Genomic DNA, 25,101 nt, shown 5'->3' with positions numbered 1-25,101 from the left:
TTCTCCCCTATCTCTGCCCGTTCAAAAGTGTAATAACTTTTTAACTGTTTTACCACTGTTTGGCTTTGGCAATACTTGTTGCCGAAGGCCCTCCAAAAGCTAGGAACAGTCTTACAGAAAAGAATACTTCTTTTTTGACTTTAGACCCTTCCTCGCATCCACAGGACCCTCTTCTGTATTTTTTTCCTGCTCCTGAAACACTTGGAAAACTTTGAACTTTTTGGCAGAAGGGCCCATACAATTTAGGATTGGACTTTCTAAGTGAGGATTATTGTTCCTGTGGATTGTCAGTGCAAACACTAATTGCTTACCTTCTTTTTAAGGTATTGTGCGGATGAATTAATTATTTAACACTGACTACTGTTATTGTGTATATGTTTTTTTACTGTTTAGTATTGTGTGATATTACTACCTGTTATTAGCCATGGTTCATGGTGTGTGTTTTTGGCCATAATAAATAATAGTATTCTTTTACTTACCTAAGTGTAATCCTTGATTGTTCACTGTGTTGGACTCATTGTGGACTCCTTGTCACACTCATTCGTTCCTAAAACCTATCCTTCACCACTCTCCATGCTACCTTGATTGCTTTGGCTACAGCTTCCAGAGTTGTCCCGGTTCACTATAACTAGGTTGGACTAGGTTGGCCTCCTAACTATCTGTCCACCAGACCAGAGTTTAGAAATCCATTCTAACAGCCACGACCACCGATTGTGTAGCATGCATCTAGGAAGGCCCAGACGGAGTCTAAATAAAAAATGCAACTGCTTGTTGGTTATCACGACCAGTCTTTTATTAAAAAGACAGTAGGGGTCAACATTTTCCATCTACTAACCTGGGGACTAGGGACACCTCGGTAAGGGTGGACAACTTTGCAAGAACATCTTCTTAAATTCTTGAATACATTAGAAAGCATCATAAGGAATACAAGCCAAAAACAAGCGTCCGTGTGATGATGGATCCTTGGCCAGCTCTGACAAAGACTTGGTGAGGCCATAGTGAGACAATAAATGTAATGGTCATCTAAGTTGTGACTTTGCCAGCTACCTTCCACAGAGAGATAAACATTTGTTTTATCATATTTCTGTGCACAAGGGAAAAACTAAAAATATTAACATCTAAACTACTGAGACCTGGAGAATGTCAACTTTCACAACTTTATAGATGAAAAACAAGTGTCTGCAATGTATTTAAGGGATGCCTTGAAAAATGGCTAAGTAATGGGGGCAGGTCAATAGACAACCCTAGGAAATAACATTGCTCCCTTGTGATTGGATGCATTGGAACAATCACAAATAAGCAACATCGTGGTTCTCCAAAAAGTTTGTGTTATTTGAAATGTTACATTAAAATTATTGGGAAAGGGTGTTCTATTGTCACTAGATCAATATTTGTTTTACATAGTTTCTGGTGATTTCAGGATCTAGCAATGCAGGCAGTCTACAACCAATACTAACAACATATCTATGAATGCAATCCTTCCTAGAAAATCGAGAGGTAACCCCCCAGAACATGATTATGTACATACAGTGGTGCTTACATGTTTTTCAAGGAAGAGTTCGCATTACGGCATTGGTTATTTTTGGAAAAGCTGAAACTCTGCTCGGCCCACTTTAAAGAGCAGCGTATACATATATTGGACTATTAGACCTGTATATATTTTAAAGGAGAGAACTAGGAACCTACTTGCAAAGAAGCTCTATAAAACTTCCAATTTTGCACACATTACACATCCTCGAATATTTTCCTTTATTCAACGGTGTGGACTTTATTGACATTACACAAGCCAGTTTACCCACTCAAACCTATGATCTGTAATACAGTCACATTGAGCACCACTTCAGATGGTCACAGACGGGCTCTGGGTGTCAGGGGTGACCGCCCTGGTCTCCAGCCCTAGTCTGTAATTTGGGGATTCCCCAGAGAACTTCCCCCTATCCCTGTCCCTCTTCTGTCATGTCCCGACAAAACGATGCAGTGCAAAGACTTCAGCATGAACAGTTGTCTTGTAAAAGTGGGATTTTCCCCAACTCCTTTGGTGCTCACGTTTGGGGAAAAAGGCACATTTTGCTTGCTAGCGTAGCATCTGCTTCAATGCTGACTATGTAGTTGGGGAAATTGACTCATCAGGCTTTCAAGAGATGGCACACTGTCCCAAAGGCATTGCAGAGAAGAGCACTGTGGGGTTGCAACAACTAAAAACATTGCAGATTGGTGATGTAACCCCTGAGCCCAAGCACCAACACCAATTGGGAATCAGTGATGAACAAAGGCTGTAATTCATTCTTTAAAAAGGGAAACCACCTGGGAAGGAATGATCAGAGAGGCAAATCTTAGCGAGATCGACCGACCTGAAATAACCAATCAGAAACTATTAGTTAATCAAACTAGGGGTGTACCGAACTTTTGGCAAATGCTTATATGCAATGTGCACTTTTTTTCAGTTGGAATAGACAAACTGAAAGAAATGTGCATATTTCACTTTAGGATACTTTCAGTTCCTGTCATGTAACTTCCCATTGCGTACGTCATAGTCCCCCCTTTTCTTTTTTCATGGAATTGAGTCCTGAGTTTAACATTATCTGATATTCTATCAGGAATGATAAGTTGCATATGTTTGAGTATTGACAAGGAGTGGCGAAGATAAGTGAAAAGTGAGCAGCATTTGTTTGGGTGGGGTGAATAGTTGTGAGATGGGGTTCATGCATTTTATACATTTTTATGTTGGCTGCAAAGAGGTTTCGAAACTCAACCGCATCGACTTTGCAACTGGATAGAGAATGCAATGCATCTGATTCACAAAGGCAGTTGCAAATTGCAATATCCATTTTTTTCATTGCAAACTAGTCCGTTTGCATTTGTGAAGCCTCCTACTTTAACTGGCATTGGTTTTGAATTTGCAATAACCTTCTGTACATTTGGTCCCTTCATTCTGGATAAATCTGCTTTTTTCTGGCTTTTATACTTTAAATAAAGATGTTACATTAATTACAATGAAGAAAAATAAAAGTATAGAATGCATTTTAAATGGTGTTTCATTTGTTTTTTTAATTGTGTTTTATCAAGTTTGGAACATGATTGATTAAATAAAGCAACTGGTATTCGGCCGAATACTAAATATGCTATTCGGTACAGCCCTAAATCAAACTAGTAAGGAATAGTGTAAAAGAGCTCAGGGCTTTGCTTTAAGAGGACAGATTTGGGGGCAGAGACCAGGAGTCAGACTGCAGAGGGAAGAAAGCACAAGCTGAAGAGCAGGTTAAAAGAAGTAGAAATGAACCCAGGATATTCCTTTATGCAATTTAATGTATGCCAGTGACAAGGGGGTTGAGTAAGATCTGGAAACCTACCAAAAGAAAGCTTTACACTTGGCTCAGGAGAGCGATCTCGTTAGAGAGTGAGAATAACTGTGGTTAGCATATTTGATAGAGTATTCAAGCCCAAGAGGATGACCCCTGGCTGGAAGGTGTTCTATGGCTGGAGGGTGGGAATATGTAGACTTGGCAACTATATAGAGCAAGGGAAAATAAAGTACTTGCTGGCAGGTGATTGCCAAGTAGCTACTGGGCACTATATCCCTAGTACTGAAACTGCCAAGGAGCCAAGATGTATACTGTGCTTTCTATCCATGAGACAGTGTATTGGATCAGGGAAGCATGGGAATATTAGTATTAAAGACGTTAGGCCTTTGAGACTTCTTTACTTGACCATCCCTACACCTTTGTCGTAGTAACAGTTTTAGTGTTGGCAATTAGGTGGCATTTAAGGGCCTCCTCTAAGATGATACAATTGCACCAAAGTAGCGGTAAGATGTAGTAGTGAAACAAAGCTTGTGTTTTCTTTTATTTACCCACCGTTGACTGCCCAGGACTATGCTAATCCCTATGGCCATTTCTATCTGCTACCTGCACCTCCCAGTCAAAGCAGCATCCTTCTGGGATCTCTTAAAACAAATTATATCAGGAAGTCACATCAGATTTTGTTCTGAGAGTGTTATGTCTTAGGCGGTTGATAGTTAATGGCTAAATTGCAGTTGTAAATGTGTAACGGATATCATAATAGTGACTTAAACAAGTATGGCTTCGGCCACTTGATTTATATATGTTCCTTTCATTGATGTCCTGCATAGGTATCAGATAGATATTTGCCAGGCACTGCTATCATATGCCCAGGTAATCCCACCATTTTCCAGCAGTTGCCATTGTATGGCTATGTAGTACCTTTAAGACATAGGCCTCATTACGACCCAGGCGGAGGACCATGGTGCTATTATCACCATGGTCATGCCGGTGTCCGCCATGGCGGAATGGGGAATTACCACCCCATTCCAAGGTTGGTGGTGCGGTAATTCCCCATGCCACCATGGCCCTTCCCCATTCCCATTTTTGCCCCATAGGGCTCAATGGGAATGGGGAAGGCGCTAAGTACGGTGCTGCAAATTGCAGAACCGTACTTAGCACCAAGGTCCCTTTGCGGGTCCCTACTTTAACAGCTGGTCCCGCAAAGGGACCTTGTAATCAGGTGCTAATAGGTTAACGGCGCCGCAGCCTTTTACGGCACCGTTAACCCATTAGCTCCTGGGTCTAATGAGGCCCAATGCCTGGAAAATGCCTACCCCATGCCTACAAAAAACCCAAACATGTTGACTTTACCAATGCCTGCTTTATTTCTATTTTGATTTGCCTAGTACCCATAGGATTTCCTTCAATCCACCCGACAAAGTAAATAAAGATTATTTGAACTTGATATGCGGGACTCGTGTGTGTTCTGTTGATCCTTTGCCATTGACTCTATGTCAAAGTAAACAGAGAATGGCCTCTTTTACATATCTGGTCAACCATCCACAAGGTAATGATATTAAATATTGCTATCAGTGCTACGGAGTCTACCAAGTCCAGCAATAAATAAATGATGCAGCGATGTAGTGTCTCGATTTCAAGAACAGCAGGGACATTGATTTTCATATAGCAATAGAACCCAAGGAGGAGGGCATTACTGGTTGTGTAATTCCCCTGCGGCTCTAGTTAAACGTCCGAATGAAGTGAGGGCTTTCACGTAGCCCCGGGGGAGCTAGCAGACCGGCAATGCCCCCCGATGGTTCTATTGCTATTAGTACCCCAGCACGTTGTACCGGGGTACTAACATCATTTTTTCTCGAGTTGAGAAGTGGCATTGAAACAGTTTCTCAACTCGAGAAAAAAAGCAAAATAAAATGGCTGCCATGGATCGGAGAGAAGGCACAACTTGTCCTCCCTTCTCCCTTTCCATGGCAGCCGGGAAAGAAAGGAAATGAACTCTGCGGGACTTGGCAGTCCGAAAGTAGCACTTCATGTGAGTCTTTCCTGGCCAGGTAATGACCCAGCGACGCCTAATCAGATTGTTGGTAACAATCTGACTGTCCTTCGCCCGGTACTCATTGGAAACTCAACAAGGCATTAGATAATGTTGGCTCAGGCTTGAGAAAGTTTGGACATTTCAACTTGACTTAATGGGGAATCTTATGGATGAATTCTTGAATAGTCAATTGTTGGGGTCTGTGCACAGAGCAGTAAAGAGTATTTGAGGTTGGGTGGCAAAAAATACTTCATGTATATTTACGGTGGGTTTTCTATTGTGTCTCAACATGAAGGTCATACCTTTGGTGCTAATGTACTGCACCTTGGTCATCCCCAGCAGCTGTCCCTAAATACCTTTTACCCTTAAGTGCCCTTTCATTCTTGTTTTCCATTGTATTAAATAGTCATTATCAGCCAGTACAATATTTTACCCTCATAACCACACCTTGCCAGGTTAACTTTGCCTGTTTCTTTGGCCAATCTTTGTTTGAACCTCTGAACAACTTTATAAGACATATCTCTAATTATCAGTGATCAGTATGCCAATCTCGAAATTGCAGTCTGGACAAAGGTATACGTTTCAAGGGTTTGAAATAATAGGTTCTCGCTATTGCCACAACTTGAACCAATGGTTGCATGACTGATGTTTATTGGTTTCACTGAGAGGAAGGTGGGAGTGGAAAAGTCTCAGAACTTTAAGTTGAACACTGTTTATTTTGACTTTGACATCCCTACACATTTGTAGGTTCTAGTTGTGAGGCCAAGAATAGGTTGGACACAGACAGACTTTTAAGTTGAACTCTTTGACTCAGACTTTCCTAAGTTTCGTTCAGGTACGGAAATCCCACCTTAGCATAGGGCAAGTTAGGCCTTCAACCATCCTGACATTTAAGTTGATAAATATCTTTTGTTTCAATGTTATGTCCGTTTTCTGTGTCTTGCTTCATGATGACTTCACAGACTACCATCACCAACAACAACCAGCATTAACAACTAGCCCACAGCATAGAAAAAAATAATTCCAAATGATGCTCTGTTCCAGTGCTTGAAAGGGATCTGTAAAGGGAGAACAGAGTAAAGAAAGAGACAGAGAAAAATTAGAAGAACATTTAGAACAAAAAGCAGGAAAAGGTCAAAGGCTACTCAGAATGCAAGACCTGCAGATTTAACAAACTAGAACCCCTTACTTGAGAATGGGTGGCATATAGATGTGACAACAATTCCTGGACGTCAACATTTTTCAGCAGAGAAGAATTCTGCCAGTTTTGAACATAAGGACCAAATGGAATAAAAGCGCAGCTAAACGTCCATACCACATAAAGGTTGGATTAACATGCTAAAAGACATGCTGTGTTGTGGGGTTGGCAGTAAGAATATTTCAATTAAGATTATGGGACAGAGAGAGACATATTATTTTAAAAGCGAAACAGCACTGTTTATGCCCATACAGCCCGTAGGTCACTTTAAATAATCGCTGCAGAGTAAATGTACGGAAAAAAACGGAATGGAATTTTTCTCACATGATTTTGCATCACAGGATCACTGCTACACCCCGGACGTGAGCTATTTATATCTGCCCTGGCTGAGCATCACATTGGCTGTTGCCAGATGTATACAGGAACAGTCGTGTGAGCCTGGAATGACTGAGAGGAACCTGGCATTGACGCAGCAGCATAATAAATAGACGGTTTGCCTGATTTGAACTGTCTAGCTCATGTAGTGTTTTCATTAACTTTTGTTTAACAGGCTTTTAAAAAATCCTGTATATCTTGTGTTCTCTTTTTCATTTTTGTTGATTTTTCTTTTGGTATACTCAGCATATTTGTGTACATTTTTTTTTCTTTTACTTTTCCATAGAGTTTTTGGGAATGCGATCTATTTTACCTGAGCAGACGTAGAATACACACATAACCATATCTTTATCTTATACTCTCAAGGATTTGTTTTTATATATATGTGTCAGCACATTAATTTTAAAATTGTCTGGACCCCCCTTTGAATTCTCAGAGACCTCAGACCATTCTCACACTTAAAGAAACGCTTCATCTCTGAAAGTCTTTGTTCTGTCGCTGCAGAAATGCCAATGTCATTCATTGTTGATGCTATGAGAGAGGCCCCAATAGGCTACACCAGGTAAGGGACTTCTTTGTAGTGCAGAGGGAGAAAAAGGGTCATAACTAATGAGCTGTCAAAAGTGTTCTATTTTCACCATCCATATATTTATTTTCATTCAGAATCTAATGCCATTATGGCATTGAAATAGTCAACTGTAACACTGATTTGAGCGACCACAGATGTCAAATTGTAGGGCAACAAAAAAAAGAGACGTGGAAGGTTTGGCAGGACGTACCTCTGAATTCATACTGCCTCAGTAATAAGGGTGCTGAAAAAGATGAGGCGATACTTCAAGTCCACAGTGAGGCGTGGCGAATTTCCACCTGGCCCATCTCACAGGTCGGATGAATTCCCATGGCTGAGTTCGGTTTGCCGGCGAGATCTTGCAACACTCGTTGGCAGCCCAAACACAGTGCCTAAGGCAAATTCTACTTCAGTGGCCCAAGCAGAACTGCGGAATCCTGTAGGGAGTGTCTCCCATGGCGATTCAGCTGGCTCTGTTGGGGATAGGTGGACTTATCAAGGACCCGGCTCACTTTCATTTTCCTCTGTGGGTTTTGTTATGCTGTAAGAACAAGAATCTACAGTATGGACTCGCAAATTGTGTTTTGAAATGAGTTTGGTAGACTTTGGTAGTCTTTTTGATGGCAGTAATTATATTTTATTATATTTTAATGCTGCTTGATCTTTCTTTGCTACCATATGCCTCTTGTGTACGTTTGTTTGACATCCCATGATGTTTTTCCTTTTTTTACACTTGCCTTACCTCATTAAAAGTTTGAAAAACAGAAACACATTTTCCCAAACCATTCTTCTGTTTTTTCACCTTTGTGTCATGTGAAAAGTTTATACAAGCAAAAAAATACTCTTTTACTTTTTTTAATTTCTAATCCCATTTGTGTTCTTTTCCCTTACTGGGCCCCCTAAATGACACTCTGAGTAACAACCATTGAAATAAAATAATGTTCCTCCTTGCTCCATAGAGCTCAGATGTTTCCTCCTTCACAACTAGTATTTTCACTCATTGATAAGACAAAATTGTCACATTTACAGCCAATGGATACAATTCCTACCTGGCCTTTAAATAACATAGAGCTTTTCCATGCAGCAGTATTTCATCTTGTAAAAAAAAGAGCACGCTAAATTACATCCACTGTATATCATCTCCTCCTTCCTCCAACAAATTCTTTGACTTTTATTCACAACTAATATGTTCGCTCGCCTGTCACAAAAGGTGACGCACTGAGTTACAGCCACTGAATATAATCCCTTAGTGCCTCCATAGAATGCTATGACTTTTTTTTGCAACTTGTATTTTCTCTCGTTCATCACAAAAGATGGCACAATGTTTACAGCCACTGAAAGGAATCCCCACTTTCTATCAATGATTTGTAAGAATTTTTCTTCACAAGATTTTCTTCTTGTCAGAAAAGATGGCACACTCAGTTACAGCCACTGAATTTACTCTGCTGACTGGCTCCAAATATTTCTGGGACTTTTTACTCTCTTCCAAGTCACTGACAAGAAATGTCACATATGCTTGCCATGCAAGGTGCTTAATACAATTCTCTCCTCTTCTAGTAGTATTTGGTGCTCTACATTCTGTTACCTAATTCCAGTTTAAATTTTCAACCTCTTCATCCACAAAATCCTATTTTAGTTTTCAATGTCAACCTTTAAATACACCCTCTTCCTCAACTACAGCCTTTTTGGTCAACATTTACATCAACTTCTTGCCCCTGCATTCAAGAGGAATCATGAAATTGAACCATGCCTGCTCTATGCATGCAATCTTAGCCCTAACCTGCCAAAACCTCCTGTCTGAAGACCGAACAAAGTTTAGGAAGGCTTCATTCTACTGAAGTGCCCAATGTTTGGATAATTAAGAATGTAGCTGAATATCCTTATCAATGATTACTCCAGAGGGACATATTTAAACCCTTGATTTGGAAATACAGCCAGACGGCACAGTGGAGAAGGTGAGTGTTGTAAGGAAGGTATGGTATCAATAGTAGACACAGCCACAATAGATGGAAGTTTTGAAAACCTTTATTTTTGTGTTTTGGTTGGGTTGGTAGAATTCCATACTGGCCCTAACTCTAGAATGGGAGTAGTCTTGACCATTTCATAAATAACAAACCAGTCCAAGTCAGTCTATTCAATGTAAAAAGATATATACTAAGAAAACCTAACCTTGCCCTCCTTCACAAAATGAATAGTGTCTGAAAAGAAATCTATCAGAATTGCACACGTTGGCTTCCTGACACAATTCAACAGTTCAGTCTTGGGGTCCAAACTTCTTGTAGTTCAATCACTTCCTTAGGCTTTGCTGCCTTGTCATCAATCCTCTGTTCACATTCACTTTCTCAATTTCTCACAGTTCTGCACAAGCTTCCCTCTGCCGGGCTCCAGCCTGTCTCTTTTGTGGGGGTTCCCTTCCCCAAGTTTTATCTTGGGTATAATTTCACTGTCGAAGACTTTCAAAACTACAAGGATTTTACATAGACCTCTGCATGACCACTTCAACCACACTTTCAACAATTCTGCAATTCACAATCTTCCTCATCTTGTAACATCAATGCCTCTTGATACTTGTAGTGATTATTTTCTTTAGTTTGCCCTCTTCACCCTTTTCAAACTTCATATACTTTGCCCTGTTGGCATATTCAAAGTACACATGCTTTGCTTTCCTCTTATTCAACTTTCTTTCCTTATCGCGGTTACTTTCTTTCCTTTGGTTCCCATCGTAACAGCTTTCAACTCTCATAAAATTTCTCAAAGACTTTTGAAAGTGCGACTTCATCTTGCAGGACCACTCTGTTACCTTGTATCGTTACCTTTTACAATTCAGCAATTGTCCTTTCCATTCACATTTTATCAGCACACGCGCTACCTTCAACTTTCAGATTACAATTACTTTTGCTTTTAACTTCGACCAGACTTTTGTTGCTCTCGATAACTCACTGGCCATGTTATTTGGTTTCCTTTCATCTTTTCATACTGTAGTCAAGTCCCTTACCAATGCCTCCTCTGCTCCTCCCCAACTCTGCTGTTCACCTGGGAGGGTCACATGCCGATTTCATACAATTTGAAGATTTCTTTCCTCCTCTCACTCGGTTTCAGACTTGGAACATTAACGGTTTCTCGAAAGTGTGGCTTTCTCACCTGGCTCCCTCTCGATCCTTGCAATTGCTGATCAGCCTGTTGGCCTTCCAACTTCCACAGCCTGGTTCATTTCAGCCCCGAAAGAGCTGTTCCTTCTCGTGCCCAGCCTCGGTCATAAAGTGGCAGGTGTGCATTGTTAGGACTAAGTGCCTAACTCTGCCTAATCTCATTACAGGCACAGAGCCAATGCAAGTCAATGGGGGTATTCTTTCTGACCTCATTCCTCATCTTCCTCGTCTCAATACTGTTGTAAATGTAAATTGGGAAGGAAATATGGGAGCTGTAGTTTCCCATAAAATAAACAGGGGTAGGGGTTAGATGGGTTGTGGAAAAGATGAGGTACCATGTCTCACCATTGGGTGCTTCTCCCCCACTTCCCAAAGACCCCCTACCTAGGTGCTCCTCCGTCACTTGTCCTCCCCCAGGGTCAGGATCCAAAAGCAATGGACTTTCCCTGGCCACCTGAGTACGGGATCCCCGGGGAGTAAGGTGAGAAAACCCCTGAGGTTTTTCAGTGTACATGGAAGTAGAAAAAGAGACATATTTGCATAAGGGTGGTTTAGAAGGAAAAGGGGACATGTGCATGAGGGTTAATGATAGGGAGGTAGAAGGAAGGACTAAGCAACATGTTCAGGTAAACTCTGATCCACCAGTATTTCCACGGATTCAGAAAACCCAGGCTTTGCCAAACTTCCTTTGATCAGTCTTGCAGGCATAGGCAGGAGGTTGCTGGAGGTTTGGTTAGTGTAGTGTTTCTTTGGAAAGGTATTTTACTTTGTGTTACATTATGGAAATTAGTGGAGCTGTAGAATTCGACTCAATTGTTCATTTTATTGAATGCACACACTAACACACATACCACCTGTGTTAAGCCTACAACTTACTGCCAAACTCCTGAAAAATGCAGCAGTGTATCTATTTCAACAGTACCTAAACTTAAAGACCTTCAAGGTTTCTATCATTTGCAGTTCCATCTACATACAGTGAATATAATTATATACAACACTAAAATGATGTTCCTGGGACACCTGCACAAGATTCTCATGATCCAAGTCCAGAAAGAGATTACAGGCCACTTTGACCTATAATATCAGCCCACACTTCGGATACACACAACCATCCTCCAACTACCCTACTGTACCATCTCAATAATGACTCCTACGTTCCAATAAGTACTTGTTTGGAAAGCCGATATTTCACAATTAGTTCTACTACCTTTATTATCCGTACTTGCTTATTTGCCCCATGCCCCATGGTGATGACACATCCCAACGCTGAAAAACAAGCATAGAAATGTAAAATAAATTAAATGCTAATATTGAAACATCAACATCCTTCAATTGGACTGTAAATTGTGTATGCTCGTGTTACAAAGATGAAAAACTCTGGCATTCGTCATAAACAGAAATGTTTTGCTACATTTCACGTTAACATGGGTGAATAGAAACACACTTATTGACATAATTTCTCACAAAATAAGAGGTTTGACCTTGAGCTGTGATTGAAAAGAAAGAGACAAGTAGCACGTGGTGAACTAAACATTTGTTTATAGTTAAATTTGAAAATGACTGACTGATCGCATGTACTGATATGCCAGCTATGTGAATAGCAAAGAAGTATGATATTTACTCCACAGTGACAGTACATAACTTAGCTTTCTCTAACTTTATAAGGATACTTCTGATTCCAATATTTTTTTCTTTTTGTAGTATGTGTTTGACTACAAGGAAGGTGATGTGTTTGGCTGCGTGGCTGATATTGGCTGGATCACTGGGCACAGCTATGTTGTATATGGACCTCTGTGCAATGGAGCAACCACTGTCTTGTTTGAGAGTACTCCAACTTATCCCGACCCAGGTGAGATCTGATGACATACAGAATTTTAAGCAAGTAACAAAATCTTTGTCAGTCTAGTCAATTTGGTAAATGCTAATTTGACAACAATAATTCAGAATGTCCAAATTAGAAATATAGGTATTGAACTGATATTATAGGATGTACTAGTAAACCTTTGTAATGTATTTCTGCACATCAGACAAGAAGCTCATCTTTCCATTGTAAAATGTTCACTAAAACCTTTGGCCACCCATTATCCCTTTACCTGAACTATTGGTACAATTTCAAGCAAAATCTTTGTTTCGATTTTTTTCCTCCCCTAGTGCTTTAACACAGCCAACAGGTCACTCCTTCTCTGTAAAGACAGTTTTTTCGGGAGCTCAACCACCAGAAATTCTTGGTTTAAGTCTAAGAGGGCAGGGTGAGCGACACGATGTGGACTTCTAATTCAACGTTGACACTGATCATGGACAGAGTAATGTAGCACAGCAATGTCGAGAAACAATTAGCCACAACATATTTATTAAAAGCCAGGGCAGTATGAAATGAAAGTTTAAAGTGTAATGGAAATAGAATTAAGTGCTACATTTTTGATCCGACTGGTAAAAATATTATGATGGAACACCGCAAAGTTTATGAGTTCTTCTATATTTATATATTTTGGCTGCCATGTGCTGTATTAGCACTTGGTCATTTTACACAAAAAATGATTAAGCCAGCACTTTGAGCTGTAAAACTAGAGGAAACATATGAATACGTTGCTACACATTCCCACAGTGCCATTTTGTTAAAGAGATAAATGAAAAACCTTAATTATTCAACATGATCCAATACTGAGTTAGACATGCTTGTACAAATAAAATGAGCCTTCCATTTGCTTAAACTTCACCAGCAGCAAACCAAAAATAACGCTAAGAATCATTGGATATTTCGTTAAGCGGCAAAAGCATGGGCCTCATTCCGAGTTTGGAGGCAGCCATGGTGCTTTTAGCACCATGACTGCCTCCAATACCGGTACCGACTCCGACCTGGTTCAATGGGGACTTACCGGTGTAGTCCGACCTTTGCGGGACCGGTAAGTCCCCATTGAAAAAGGCAATCCCCATTCCCATTTGAGCCCCCATAGGGCTCAATGGGAATGGGGAGGGAGCTAATAACGGTACCGCAATTTGCGGTACCGTTATTTGCTCCCTGGTCCCTTCGCGGCTCCCATTAAGGGTGCCTGGTAAAACCAGGCGCCCATAGCGGGATCCGCTAAGGGACCTCGTAGTAGGGCGCAAAGGGATTACCGGCACCGATGTCCTTAACGGTGCCTGGTATCCCTTTGCGCCCTACTCGGAACGGGGCCCCATGATTCAAAATAAAAAGCTGGTCCTTTGTAGTGCTTAGGTTTGTTATTGAATTTTGAGTGCAGATTCATCTAATTCTTAGTCTGACACAGTCATGATTGTTCCTTTCCATGGAAAGAAATGCATCCCATCGTGACTGAAAAAGAAGAGTGATTTTGGTTTGTGAATGTTTGACGATTATTTACAAGTTAATTGAATATTTCATGTGTGTTCCGAAGTGAAATGCATCATAGAAGTGTGGCGCGGGTGTGTAACAGGGAATCTCAGAAGTTGAAGATTAATTGGGAAAGAATAATATTTGCTATATTCCAAAGAAGACATGAGCTCCATTGTCTGTGTTTAGCCAATGATTGACTGGCGTTGAGTGTATTGATTCCCTTGGCCTAGTGTTTTCTTTATACCAATTTGATATTGCTGCCAATCGACTAATTAGTCAAGTGCTCAGTCCCTGACAAATATCACATTTGAAGGGTCTCTGCTGGATTGGCTGTTCCAATGAGCGGCAATTTATATATTTCGTTGTTTTTCCATGGCTCAAAAATGTTCAGTAATCATATCTTTTAGAAGAAAATGGCAACTAGATTATCTGATGGGTGCATTCATATTCATTAAAATGTATAAAGCAAAGGTGTAATTTAACAACTAATGAATGATCTGACCTCGTGTAGTTGAACTGCACTGTACTTCAACTTTTCCCATTTGTTGTAGATCTATTGTCAGAGCCTGCATTTTGGGCTAGGTTGCTTTGATTGTATGTGTACAGCTTGGATTCCCTGTTCACCCTCCACCTCTGGGTTCCCTGCCCAGTCTGGAAGAAGTTACTGGCCAGGTTTCTGGTAGTGAACACAGACACTTAATGTGCTTTATCTGAGCATTTGTAATACTCAGGTTAATCTAGCTACAAAGAGCAGCAGTCAAACGATATTCAATAAGGTACCTTTGGGTGCCCTTTCGGTGTCTTGGCAGAACTCGAGGATGGTTCATACAAGAAATGCTGCTGGTTTCAGGGAATTGTGATCACAATGCCAAACAGTTAAGTATTTAAAAAAGACAATTAAAATAGTAAACATGGATTAACTAAATACTGTTAAAAAAAAGGCCAGGCTTTTGAAATTGTGAGCGCATAGAATAAAAACGAATTTAACCATCCAATAGAAAATAAGGTTTTTGCTAAAGGTTTGTTCTCGGAGCCCATTAAAGTGTGTTATATCATAAATAAATCAAAGAAATTAGAGGAAGCCTTGACTCTTTTAGCAGGACTGAGCTCAAGTTATAGACAAGCTTAATTTGCCTTGGAAAGAGGGCCTGCTAAAGAAAGTTATTTTAGCTCGTGGAGTCTTTTCCAGAGTTAGTTATATAGAAGCATGGGATTATTTTATTTATTTAACTAGCAGAAGTACTCGTTCTCCGAACGGGTTCTGTAGACAGACATAATAACACTGATCCTATAGGTTGCTGTTTTGATTCGCTTATCGCTTGATGTGCTTTGCACCCTGCAATAAACTGCACTAAGAAGGGGTGTGTGTAGCTGGCTGACATACCACGGAGCAGACGTTGTGGGAGGGAGGCGAGAGTTGATGTGCTGCTGCATAATGGGACAGTCTGTGCTCTCTCCCCACCTGTCGCCTCACCCTGGCATGGTGCAGCTCATTGTGGTGCAAATATCTTGGAAACCGTGCATTCTAGGCCCTGGTCCTCGAGTTTTGTTCCTCGTGTCGGGACCGGTCCTTCTTTGACCACATTGATGTTTTGCCGATTTCTAGCAACTGTCTCATGTATGAAGGTGCTGACATTCGGGGAAAGGGGTGGGGTGTTGAAATGTCATGTAGTTAGTAATGTCCAACAGGTAACTATACAAAATCTGGTGCAGATTGATGAAACGGTGTGTAATAGTATAAGGAACAATGCTTCGCCAAGCCACAAGCCCAGAAACACGTTTTGACTGTGCTGAAATCTATGGAACGGGGTGGGGGTCCAAATGTCATGTAGACAGTAATGTCCGGAGCATCCGAACAGGTAACAATGCAAAATGTGCTGCAGACTGGTGAAACGATTTGGAATTGTACAATTTTTTTTCACTTTCATTACACGGCCACGATAGTGGCCATGTAGTTATGATTAAGTTGCTGTTTCCATAGGAAGAGCACTTTTTGGGTGGCCTATAACTCCGCTCCCCCTGGACGAATCCTCACCAAACTTTGCAAAAAAAGTATATGGGCCACTCTGAATTTTTGCAAAGTTTGGTGATGTTTGGTCCAGGGGGGGAAAAGTTATAGGAGGGGTCCCAAAACGTATTTTTTTTCACATAGACTGAATGGGGGAAAAACTTTGCACACGGCTATAGGCCAAACCACTGGATGGATTTTCACCAAATTTGGAGCAGGGCTTTGGTCCCGAAAGCGTGCTTTTGTAAATTTGGTGACAATCCGTGCAGTAGTTTTCTTTAAAACAACCAAAAAGTAGGTCTCACAAAATTAGTGATATCTATGTCCGCTCTGCGGTCACACTTCCCTGTTCACTCCGCGGACAAGATAACGATTGGCTAAGGGGCTGGCGTCATGACCGCGAACACGCAACATCTCTGTTGATTGGCTGCAGTGAGACGTGTTGTGCGTCAGATTGTTTGGATGTGCCCGACATCTTGGATCCGCCGACAGCGCAGCGGCGACCAGCGGCAACATGCTATTTCGAAACCTATTTTGCTGTGTCATCGTGCTTGGGGTGGTTCACACTGTAAGAGATGGGTGAAAAAATGTATTTGTTCAGGCGGTAGGTGTTAATATTGTATTCTCTATGCACGCCTTGTTCAGAATGTTTGTGCGTAAAGAAAATGAGGGTTTTAATAGGGGTATTATTTCAGTCCGTGCTGCGCCCAGGCACCTTGAAACTGTTGTAAGGGCTTGCGTGGTGTTAGCGGAAATTGCAATTGAGTATATGTCGTTATTACATTATTTGCTCCTATGGGTGTGCTATTGATTAGTACACCACCATGGGTTTGACATGCTGCGGTGGTTGTGGCCAGGGCCTAGAGCCTTGGATGCATGGCCGTAGGCCGAAGGTCGAAGGCCATACTTTCAAGACTGTAGGCCCTGGCCACAACCACCGCAGCATGTCACACCAATGGATACACCTGTAGTATTGATTATCAATTAGATGGTTGTGGGAGTGTGTACAGTTTTGGCTGCATGGCCGCAGGCCATGCACCTAAGAACAAAATTATAAGCACTGGAGGTATTAACCACTGCACACCCATACATTGTAATAGGTATGGCTATACAGGTAGGAGTCTAGCCTCTGGCCAGAACCACTGAAGCATATTACAACTATTGCTGCATCTCTACTACCGCACATCACTCAGGTGGTTGTGGTGAGGATCTGCAGTCTTTGGTGCATGGCCAATGGCCATGCACCTGAGAACACACTTGTCAACTCTAAAATTATAAGCCAACATGAATTTTACATAGTGCGGTAGTTGTGGGCAGGACGTTTAGTTTTGGGTGCATGGCTGCAGGCTGTAGACCATACACCGAAGAGTGTAGACCCTGCTCACAAGCAGTGCAGGATATCACAGTCATACATCTCAGCCACACATTCCATTATGTATCTGGCAGGTGTCGGCAGGGCCTAGAGTCGTGGGTACAAATTGAGTACATGCTACACTTATAATGTTTCATTGTATGGGTGTGTGACTCCTGTGCAAGCGACCATGGGTGTAATATGCTGCAGTGATTGTGGCCAGGGCGTAGAGTCTTGGATGCATGGTCGTAGGGAGTAAGGAGTGAGGGTATAAGTGAACATGGCCGTGGTGTGGTGTTGTGTTTGTGTGCATGTTGGTTGCATGGCTGCAGACCACGCACGCAAAACTAACCTTAAAAGTAGTGAAATTAGAAGCACCATGGTTTTGATATATAGTGATGTTTGTGGTTAGGACCTATAGTGTGGGTTGCTTGCCCGTAGGGTGTAGGTGCTGGGTTATACATCAAAAAAGCTAGGTCCTGCTTATAGTAACTGTACATATTACTGCTATAGATTAGCCGTGTTGATTCGCATATGTATGAAATGACTATAATTATACTTATTGATTAATTTGTGCAGAATCCACATATGTTTTACATGACTAGAGTACTTGGCACACCTAGCCTTTTTAATTTTTGTGATAAAAGATAAAAGCATGTTAGTGTTTGCATTTTATGAAGACTTCTTACATTGTATAATAGACAGTTTAGGTTTTTTTTTACCCTCATACTTAGTTTACAAACCAGTGTACTGTGCATTGTGCTCAGTTTCTGTGTTTGTTTTTGAAATCCTTGGGTCTGGGAGAAAAAAATGTGTGTTGGATTAAAAAAAACCTTCATTTGCTATGCTACAAACTATTTCTTTGCTTTCTTTGAGTGTTTCCTTGTTCTTTCTAATTTATGTTATGCTTGTAGCCTTGTTGCTATTTGTAACAGCAGTTAGATACCTGTTGACCTGGTGGCGTATTCTAAATGTGCATTTGTTGTTATGCTTCTGTGGTATTCATTTATCTGTGTTGTTGTTCTACACTCTTGGGCAGTTAGATACCTGTTGGTGTATTCTAACTGTATGTAGGCTTTCACTTCATTTTTTGGCAATGTTGAAGTAGACATTAGTCATTCAATTTTGGCTTTAAGAAGATTAAATACCCATTTGTAAGATTAGCTGGCAATCTCTGCTTCAGAGTAATGGTGCTATCATTACATTCAATCCATCCACATTTCTTCTTAATGTATGCAGTGTAGTGACCTGCATTGGTTGTAGCTCCTGCATGGTAGATTATACCTACTGTTGTAAAGGTTTTCTTTCCCAGTGACACTTGACCGTGTGTAAATCCGGTGAGCTTGCAGTTGTTTTTGGTACCATCTGCATCATAACGTAGCAGCATAAGTATTATGTACTTACTATGAGTTTGTATCACTAAGGTGGAGCGATTGTCTGAATTGTACATAGTACATAATCTAGCATGGTTTGCAGTCTGTACTAGTTGCTGAAATGGAATGGATTCACAATTAGGTATGGATACATGCACAAATCGCTCATTTGGGATTTTTTCCTGTATGACATTGCTACAGAGAGTGCATGTATGTTTCCACATGGTATGCTTTTGTTTTCCAGTACTTGTAGTAAGTACATTAGAAATTCTTGTGGATCTTCCTGTGTGTTCATAGTGAATCTCACCATTCCAGCACAGTAGTCCAATTCTTGTCTTATTCCATGAACACTATACGTGTTGTCAGGATTGTTTTTTGCATTTCTACGAAGGACTAACAGTTGCAAACACAATTGGTCTCTACTGTGTAAATAAACATTGTCAACCATTGGTGGCAATTGAAATAGAATATTCATTGCTACATTTGCATAGCAACTTACACCACTATCATTTGAAATTTTGAATGGACCAGCTAGTTACGTGTCAGAGTGCTTTTTTTCGGAGTTTCTCTTCCTTCTTTGAAGAAGTACCTGGTTTACTTTCCCTAATAGGTTCTTCTTTGCTTGTGGTAATTGATGAACCTTTTCCTTCTTTTCTTTTCTTTGAAGGATTTGTAATCAGATTCTGTTGCATTTCTGATAGAATTATTTAGCTTTTACCACGTTTTACTTTTTCTGGAACAGGATATTGTTTCAATGGGGGGTGGATAGTGTCCGCAGTCTATTGTATTTCAAGAAGCAAAGAATATCAGCGGTCACTTTATTTGCATCACAATTGATTAGAAATAAACCGTCAATTGTACGTAAGCGTGATAGTGCTACGTAGCTCATGCCTTCTTTAAAGACTGTGTTTCCTATATCTATTAATCCTTTGTCTAGGGTAAGACCTTGGCATTTATGAATGGTGACTGCATATGCAAGAGTTAGAGAAAATTGTTCTCTACGTACATACATGTCTTTGAACAGAAGGAATCGAGCAGTTGAGCGCCCTATCCTTTTCACTTCTGAAAGTTTGTCAAAGCGAATATTGACAAACTGAATGTTGCTGTCACGTGGGTATGATTGAAAGTCAACAACTGTACCCAGTGCCCCATTAACTATCCCTTGCTCCACATCAAGGTTATGTTTCAGCATTACTCTACAATTTAAGGATAATTTAAATATTTTTTCCAACCCAGCTGTGTTGAATATTGAATTTTCTAAACTACTTAGTCTTGTTGTGGCTTGCTCACACATGGGTAGTGTCATACCATGTATGTCTAGTTTGTCTGTGGGACAAATTTCAATTATTGGTTACATTTCTTTATTTAACATTGTTTCATTGAATTTGACACAGCTTGCAAGAGTTGGCATTAAGGCCATACAATTGACATTTGTGTCCGCTAATTGTTCCATAACATCAGTAGCACATGCATTATTGCTGTAAAGTGCACGAATGTGCCACTTTTTCAATATTGCTTGTGCTTCCTGAGATAGTACACCAACTCTAATACTTTTTAGGATGTTGGCATAAGTGAGATCTGCAGATTGCCGCATGTTTTCTGTTAATTCTCTGTATTGAAATGTTGCCAAGGGTTGACATTTCCTATACTGCCAACAGTTGTATGGCAGAGTTTGTGTCCTACGGTTTTAAAAATAGGTTCCGCTTTCAATTGTAGAAGATCTCTGAAAACGATAATGTGTTTCCTTGCAAAGAGTTCTTCATAGTTTGTTTTAAGTACTTCTTGCAATCTGAGGTGAATCAAAGCCAACATTAGGTTGGAGACCATGCTCACTTCATCTATTAGTAGCATTTTCATTTGCTTTAATACTCTGCATAGTTCCATTGCAGCTTTTGCAGAAAGTGTGTAGTAGTCTAATTTGTTTTGGTGTTCTACTGGAAGAAGTAGTAATCAGTGTAAAGTGGCACCGCCTATGTTGTAGGCAACTAAACCTGTGGGGGTAGTTACAACAGCTGATAGTTTGTTGTTTGTCAATTGCTGAAGGAACTTGCTGATGATTTTGATTAAGAATGTTTTTCCTGACCCAGCAGCTTTACCACTGATGTACAGCAGTATTGGTTTGTAATTTTGGCAGGTACATTCTTTATTTTTGTGTTGTACACCATGTGCAATCTGTTTTGTTACGTCGTCAAAAATGTTCTTCTTCGTGTTGCTGTTCATTGTGCAACATTGCTTTTTACTGCGTGAAGTTCACATCGGTGACAGTACTTTCATTTGTTTTGAAAGCATCTTTATAGCAGTCACAGTTATCTAGTATCTCTTCCTCTTTTCTCCATGGTTTAAAAAGTTGTAGTAGAGACATGTAATACAGTTCTTTCTGTTGAGGACTTTTTAATGACAATTTAACATGATTAATTAAGCTTTGTTTTGTAAGTTTTACTAAGCTGCCTTCAAAATCTGTGACTGTATATCTGCCTTTGCTTTCATCGGGTTTTATATTAGTTTTGTATGCAAAGTTTTGAGCGATGTGGTATAGACACATGCTCTCTAAAGTGCTACTCCTGTTCGGATAATATGTGTCCAGTAAATTGTTTTTTAAAATGTCTTGGCTGTTGGGATCATTTCTGGCAATTGTTTCTATGGCCTCATATGATTTCAGAACTCTTTTTCTAGATTTAGTAGGACCAAGACTTAGACATACTATGTTGTCTGATTTTCCGTACAAAGCAGTACCAGTAAAACGATCTGCCGCTTCATAGGTGCCACATCCTCTATGAGAGAGCATTTTTATGCCTAGGCTGTACAATTTCTGAGATAGTGTTTTGTCTGTTGATAAGTCATCCCAGAGGTCTTGAAGCTCTGTTTTTTCAGCTTTTGTTAAGTAGGCTGTAACATATCATGCAACAGTAGTGGAATTGTCTGCAATGTACTGCACATCTATGTTTGCATTCCATAAGAGGGCAATGATTGCATTGTAATCATTGATATATTTACATTCTTTGGTTCTTTTTATGTAGTATGTGTTCTTAGGTGATTTGCTTTTCACACTATGTCGAACTGAAGACATGAAGTTGTTCACTTCACCTGTTTCTGTAACTGGTCTAGGGAAACCAAACCGGCATTTGGTGTAGTATTTCTCTTTGTTTTTGTATTTGCGGTAACAATATTTGCCACATTTGTGTCTTTGAAATTGTAAAATCTGCCTGTGCAGGTCACTATGTGTCCGTTGTGAAGGGATTTCACAAGTGACATATTTTTGGATGAACTGCAAAACAGTGGAATCAGTGTCCTGACCAAATTTAGGTGCACCTTTGATCCATAAAAGCATGTGAATATGTGGTGCTCCTCTCGCTTGGTATTCTTTTCTCCAAAAAAAGTGCTGCACTTCTCCGAGGGGAGGAACAGTTTTATTTCAAATAAAGTGTAGCATAGCAATGAAACGATGATGGAAATATCTTGACACATTAACTGGATCTAGAGAGCAAAGTTCTCCAGGTGTTAATACATGTATGTTGGTTTTGATGTTGTTTGATATGTGTAGGAACTCATGTAAATCTTCCCATGCATATTCTGCACAATTTAGGGTAACAAACCAAGTCGGTGGTCCAAGGTTTCTGATCATACAACGTACGTCTCCGTGCCATCGGAACCAGTATTCATTTGTACAACGCATGTTTGCAAACAAATTTGTTATACTTGACTGTAAACCTTCATCTTTTTCTTGTACTTTTTGTATTAATTGTGTAGCTGACATTTTTTGAAAGTGGGTTCCAGCTTTCAAAATGTGTGCAACTCCGTAACATAGGGCTGCTAATTCACTTTCAAAGAGTAGATGGAATATGTATTCCACATTTTTTCTAAACCTGGGATCTTGCGAACACATTTGTAATGAGCGGTATTCTGATGCCGTAATTTGAGTGGGTCTATCGTCATACCTTCCACCTTTGCCAGTAGGAAATAGCAGTGGAAAAGCATGTGCTTCTATACTTTTTTCCCATATGCTCATTGGTGAACCTTTGGTTTGTCGCATTTGGTAAGTTTCTAGTGCATCATCTATGCTTTCATTGGAATGCAATGGATGAATTGTGTACTTGTCCAAAAGAGTGGATACTGCAGCAGGATCCAGAAGTTCAAATTGTCCAGTTTCTGGTGATTGTTCAATTATTGCAGTTGTTTCCCTTAAGCTTATTCGTTATTGTCTTTTAGATATTGCAAGGCTTGTCTAACTTTATGTAAGTCCACCAGTTGTTGCCAATTTTTTTTGTCTTTGGTTGGTACACCATTTACCAACACAATTAAAGAATGCTCTATTGAACGTTGCACTCCTAGAGTGTGTACATTTTCTGTAAGATCTAATGGCAAATAAACTACTTTGCCATGAATGCCTTTCACTAATTCAGAGGGAGGTAATTTTGCTGTTTTTGGGTGAAGGCGTATAATTGCTTGAAATGGATGAACTGTTTGAATTATGATGCTCTCGTACAAATTGAGTTGTTGAAATGTTTTTGGTAGTGGAAACAATTCAAAATTATTTGTGATAGCACAGGAAGGACTTTGGTTGTTGTCTAGTTTGTAGTGCAGTAACTACAACATATTAGGGGTTCACTTATTTCATATTTGTTTTCGGCTTTAAGGTACATAGCTAAATCAAACCATTTGGAATCTTCATTGTCTTCTATTTTGTATGCTATGTCTACATTTTGTGTGTTACTTTTGTAAAACGTTCTGCAGCAACACACACACACATGGTTTGGTATTTCAGCCGATGCACTTTAAAATTTTAGTATTTCTTTTTTGTATGTGTGTAATAGAAGGTTGCTATGTACAGAAATGTTGGTAGTCTGTTCTAAAACTATTGCATTTTGTAAGTGACTTTCACTTCCAAAATATTTTCTCTGGATACGGTCAATTTCTTCTTGTAGATACTTGGGTGTAACATGCAGAAGAGTGTTATTTAAATTGGCTAATTCTGAAGCTGGACTTTTAGCATAGTACATTTTATACACTAGATTCCTTACTTTTGAATGATGTATTGATATCTGTTTGATATCATGAAAGGTGCTTTTGCAAATAGGTCCAGAAATGCAGGCTAATGAATGTCCTTGCAGTCCTGTATATTTGCGCACTGGACAGGTATCCATATTTTGCAGCGTTTTCATTTTATTTTTGTCTTTACCTTTCACATACTGATTGAGGAACTGGCGTAAAGATTTGTTGGGAATGGCACACATTGACATGCACGGCCATTTGTATACTGGACGGTCTGATTCGGTCGAATCGAGAGGTAATTCTGAGTTTTTAAGAGATACTTTTCTAAGCAGTGTTTCTTGTTCCATGATGGTATTATTGATTTTTTCAAATACTCTTCCACTGCTATGGATGGCAATTGTGTTTGTTTGATTTTGTTTGTATGCTTCTTCATTAAAATATGGTTCTGTGGTTGTAGTGTGACTCCATTCACCTCCACAAATATGTAAGAAGTTATTTTTGTTCACATTCCGTTTATTGATAAGTTTCCTTTGAAGTTTGGTACTTAGTTTTGTTAATGATTTCATCCCTTTTAACACTAATATGAACAACCTCCTTTAGAGAATGATTGCACTGTCCATGAGAGCTTATAGGATTATTTTTTTACGGTAGGTTTTAAGGGGTGAGGATGATTTTGGTCCTCTTCTTATTAGATTCTGAAGGACTCTGTGGTGAAACATTTTTGCTAAAATATTTTTTTTACTATAGGTTCTTGTTGCTATATCAGGATTATTAGGAGCATTGTTAGCTGTACTGGTAGCTGATTTTTTGTGGAGAGTTTTGTGCTTCGTGCCACATTTTGTTGGAGGAGGTAAAGTTTCGGTAGTTGAGGCTTGCTTTGTTTTGGTAAACAAATGTATTAGCCGTTCTGTTCCAACGTTCTCTACAAACTCTGGTACAGGTGGATGCTTAGGTTGTAAACTTTTTTTTTATTTGTTCTACTTCTGCGTTCCTTTCTACAAACTTACTTTTTGGTAGGCATTTTTTGGGGTCTGTTGGAAAAAAAAAGGCATGGTTTGGTCTGTTGTACAATGTATGTGTGCTGTGTGCTTGCGTGCATGAGTTTGATGGGTAAGCACTTTGTGGTGGTGTGTGGATGTGCCTCTTACAATGATTTGGGAAGTCTACTTTTCTGTTTGCATACTAGTACTATGTGCTTCAGATGAGAGTAGAAAGTGGGCTAGTGGTGAGGAGAAGCATTAATAGTGAAAGTACTGGCATCACATTGAAACACCTATTTGTTTTCTAGTGCTAACATTCTAAGGGATTTGTATGTTATTTGAGTTCCAAACATATGGGGATTTGTGAGTCATTCTGCCTGTTATTCTTTGTTCAGTAAATGGCGATTTGTGGTTAGAATGGTTCAGAAATCACTGTTTGCTT

The 25,101-nt window shown here is 40.0% G+C and overlaps 1 protein-coding gene across 1 annotated transcript in view; it reads left to right on the top strand.

Annotated features, from left to right (window-relative positions):
• The window catches only part of ACSS1 (acyl-CoA synthetase short chain family member 1), a 968,098-nt gene that overhangs the window by 367,740 nt on the left and 575,257 nt on the right, over window positions 1-25,101 (top strand). The window contains exon 6 of the mRNA XM_069606883.1: window positions 12,326-12,473. Coding sequence (XP_069462984.1) covers window positions 12,326-12,473 — 148 coding nt within the window. The remainder of the gene's footprint in view (window positions 1-12,325; window positions 12,474-25,101) is intronic.

Source organism: Ambystoma mexicanum, chromosome 4p (genome assembly GCF_040938575.1).
Source record: "Ambystoma mexicanum isolate Mex_15411 chromosome 4p, UKY_AmexF1_1, whole genome shotgun sequence".
In the NCBI taxonomy this organism is placed as follows: domain Eukaryota; kingdom Metazoa; phylum Chordata; class Amphibia; order Caudata; family Ambystomatidae; genus Ambystoma; species Ambystoma mexicanum.
Note: the sequence above shows the minus strand (reverse complement) of the source record. Positions and strands in the feature narration are given on the sequence as shown.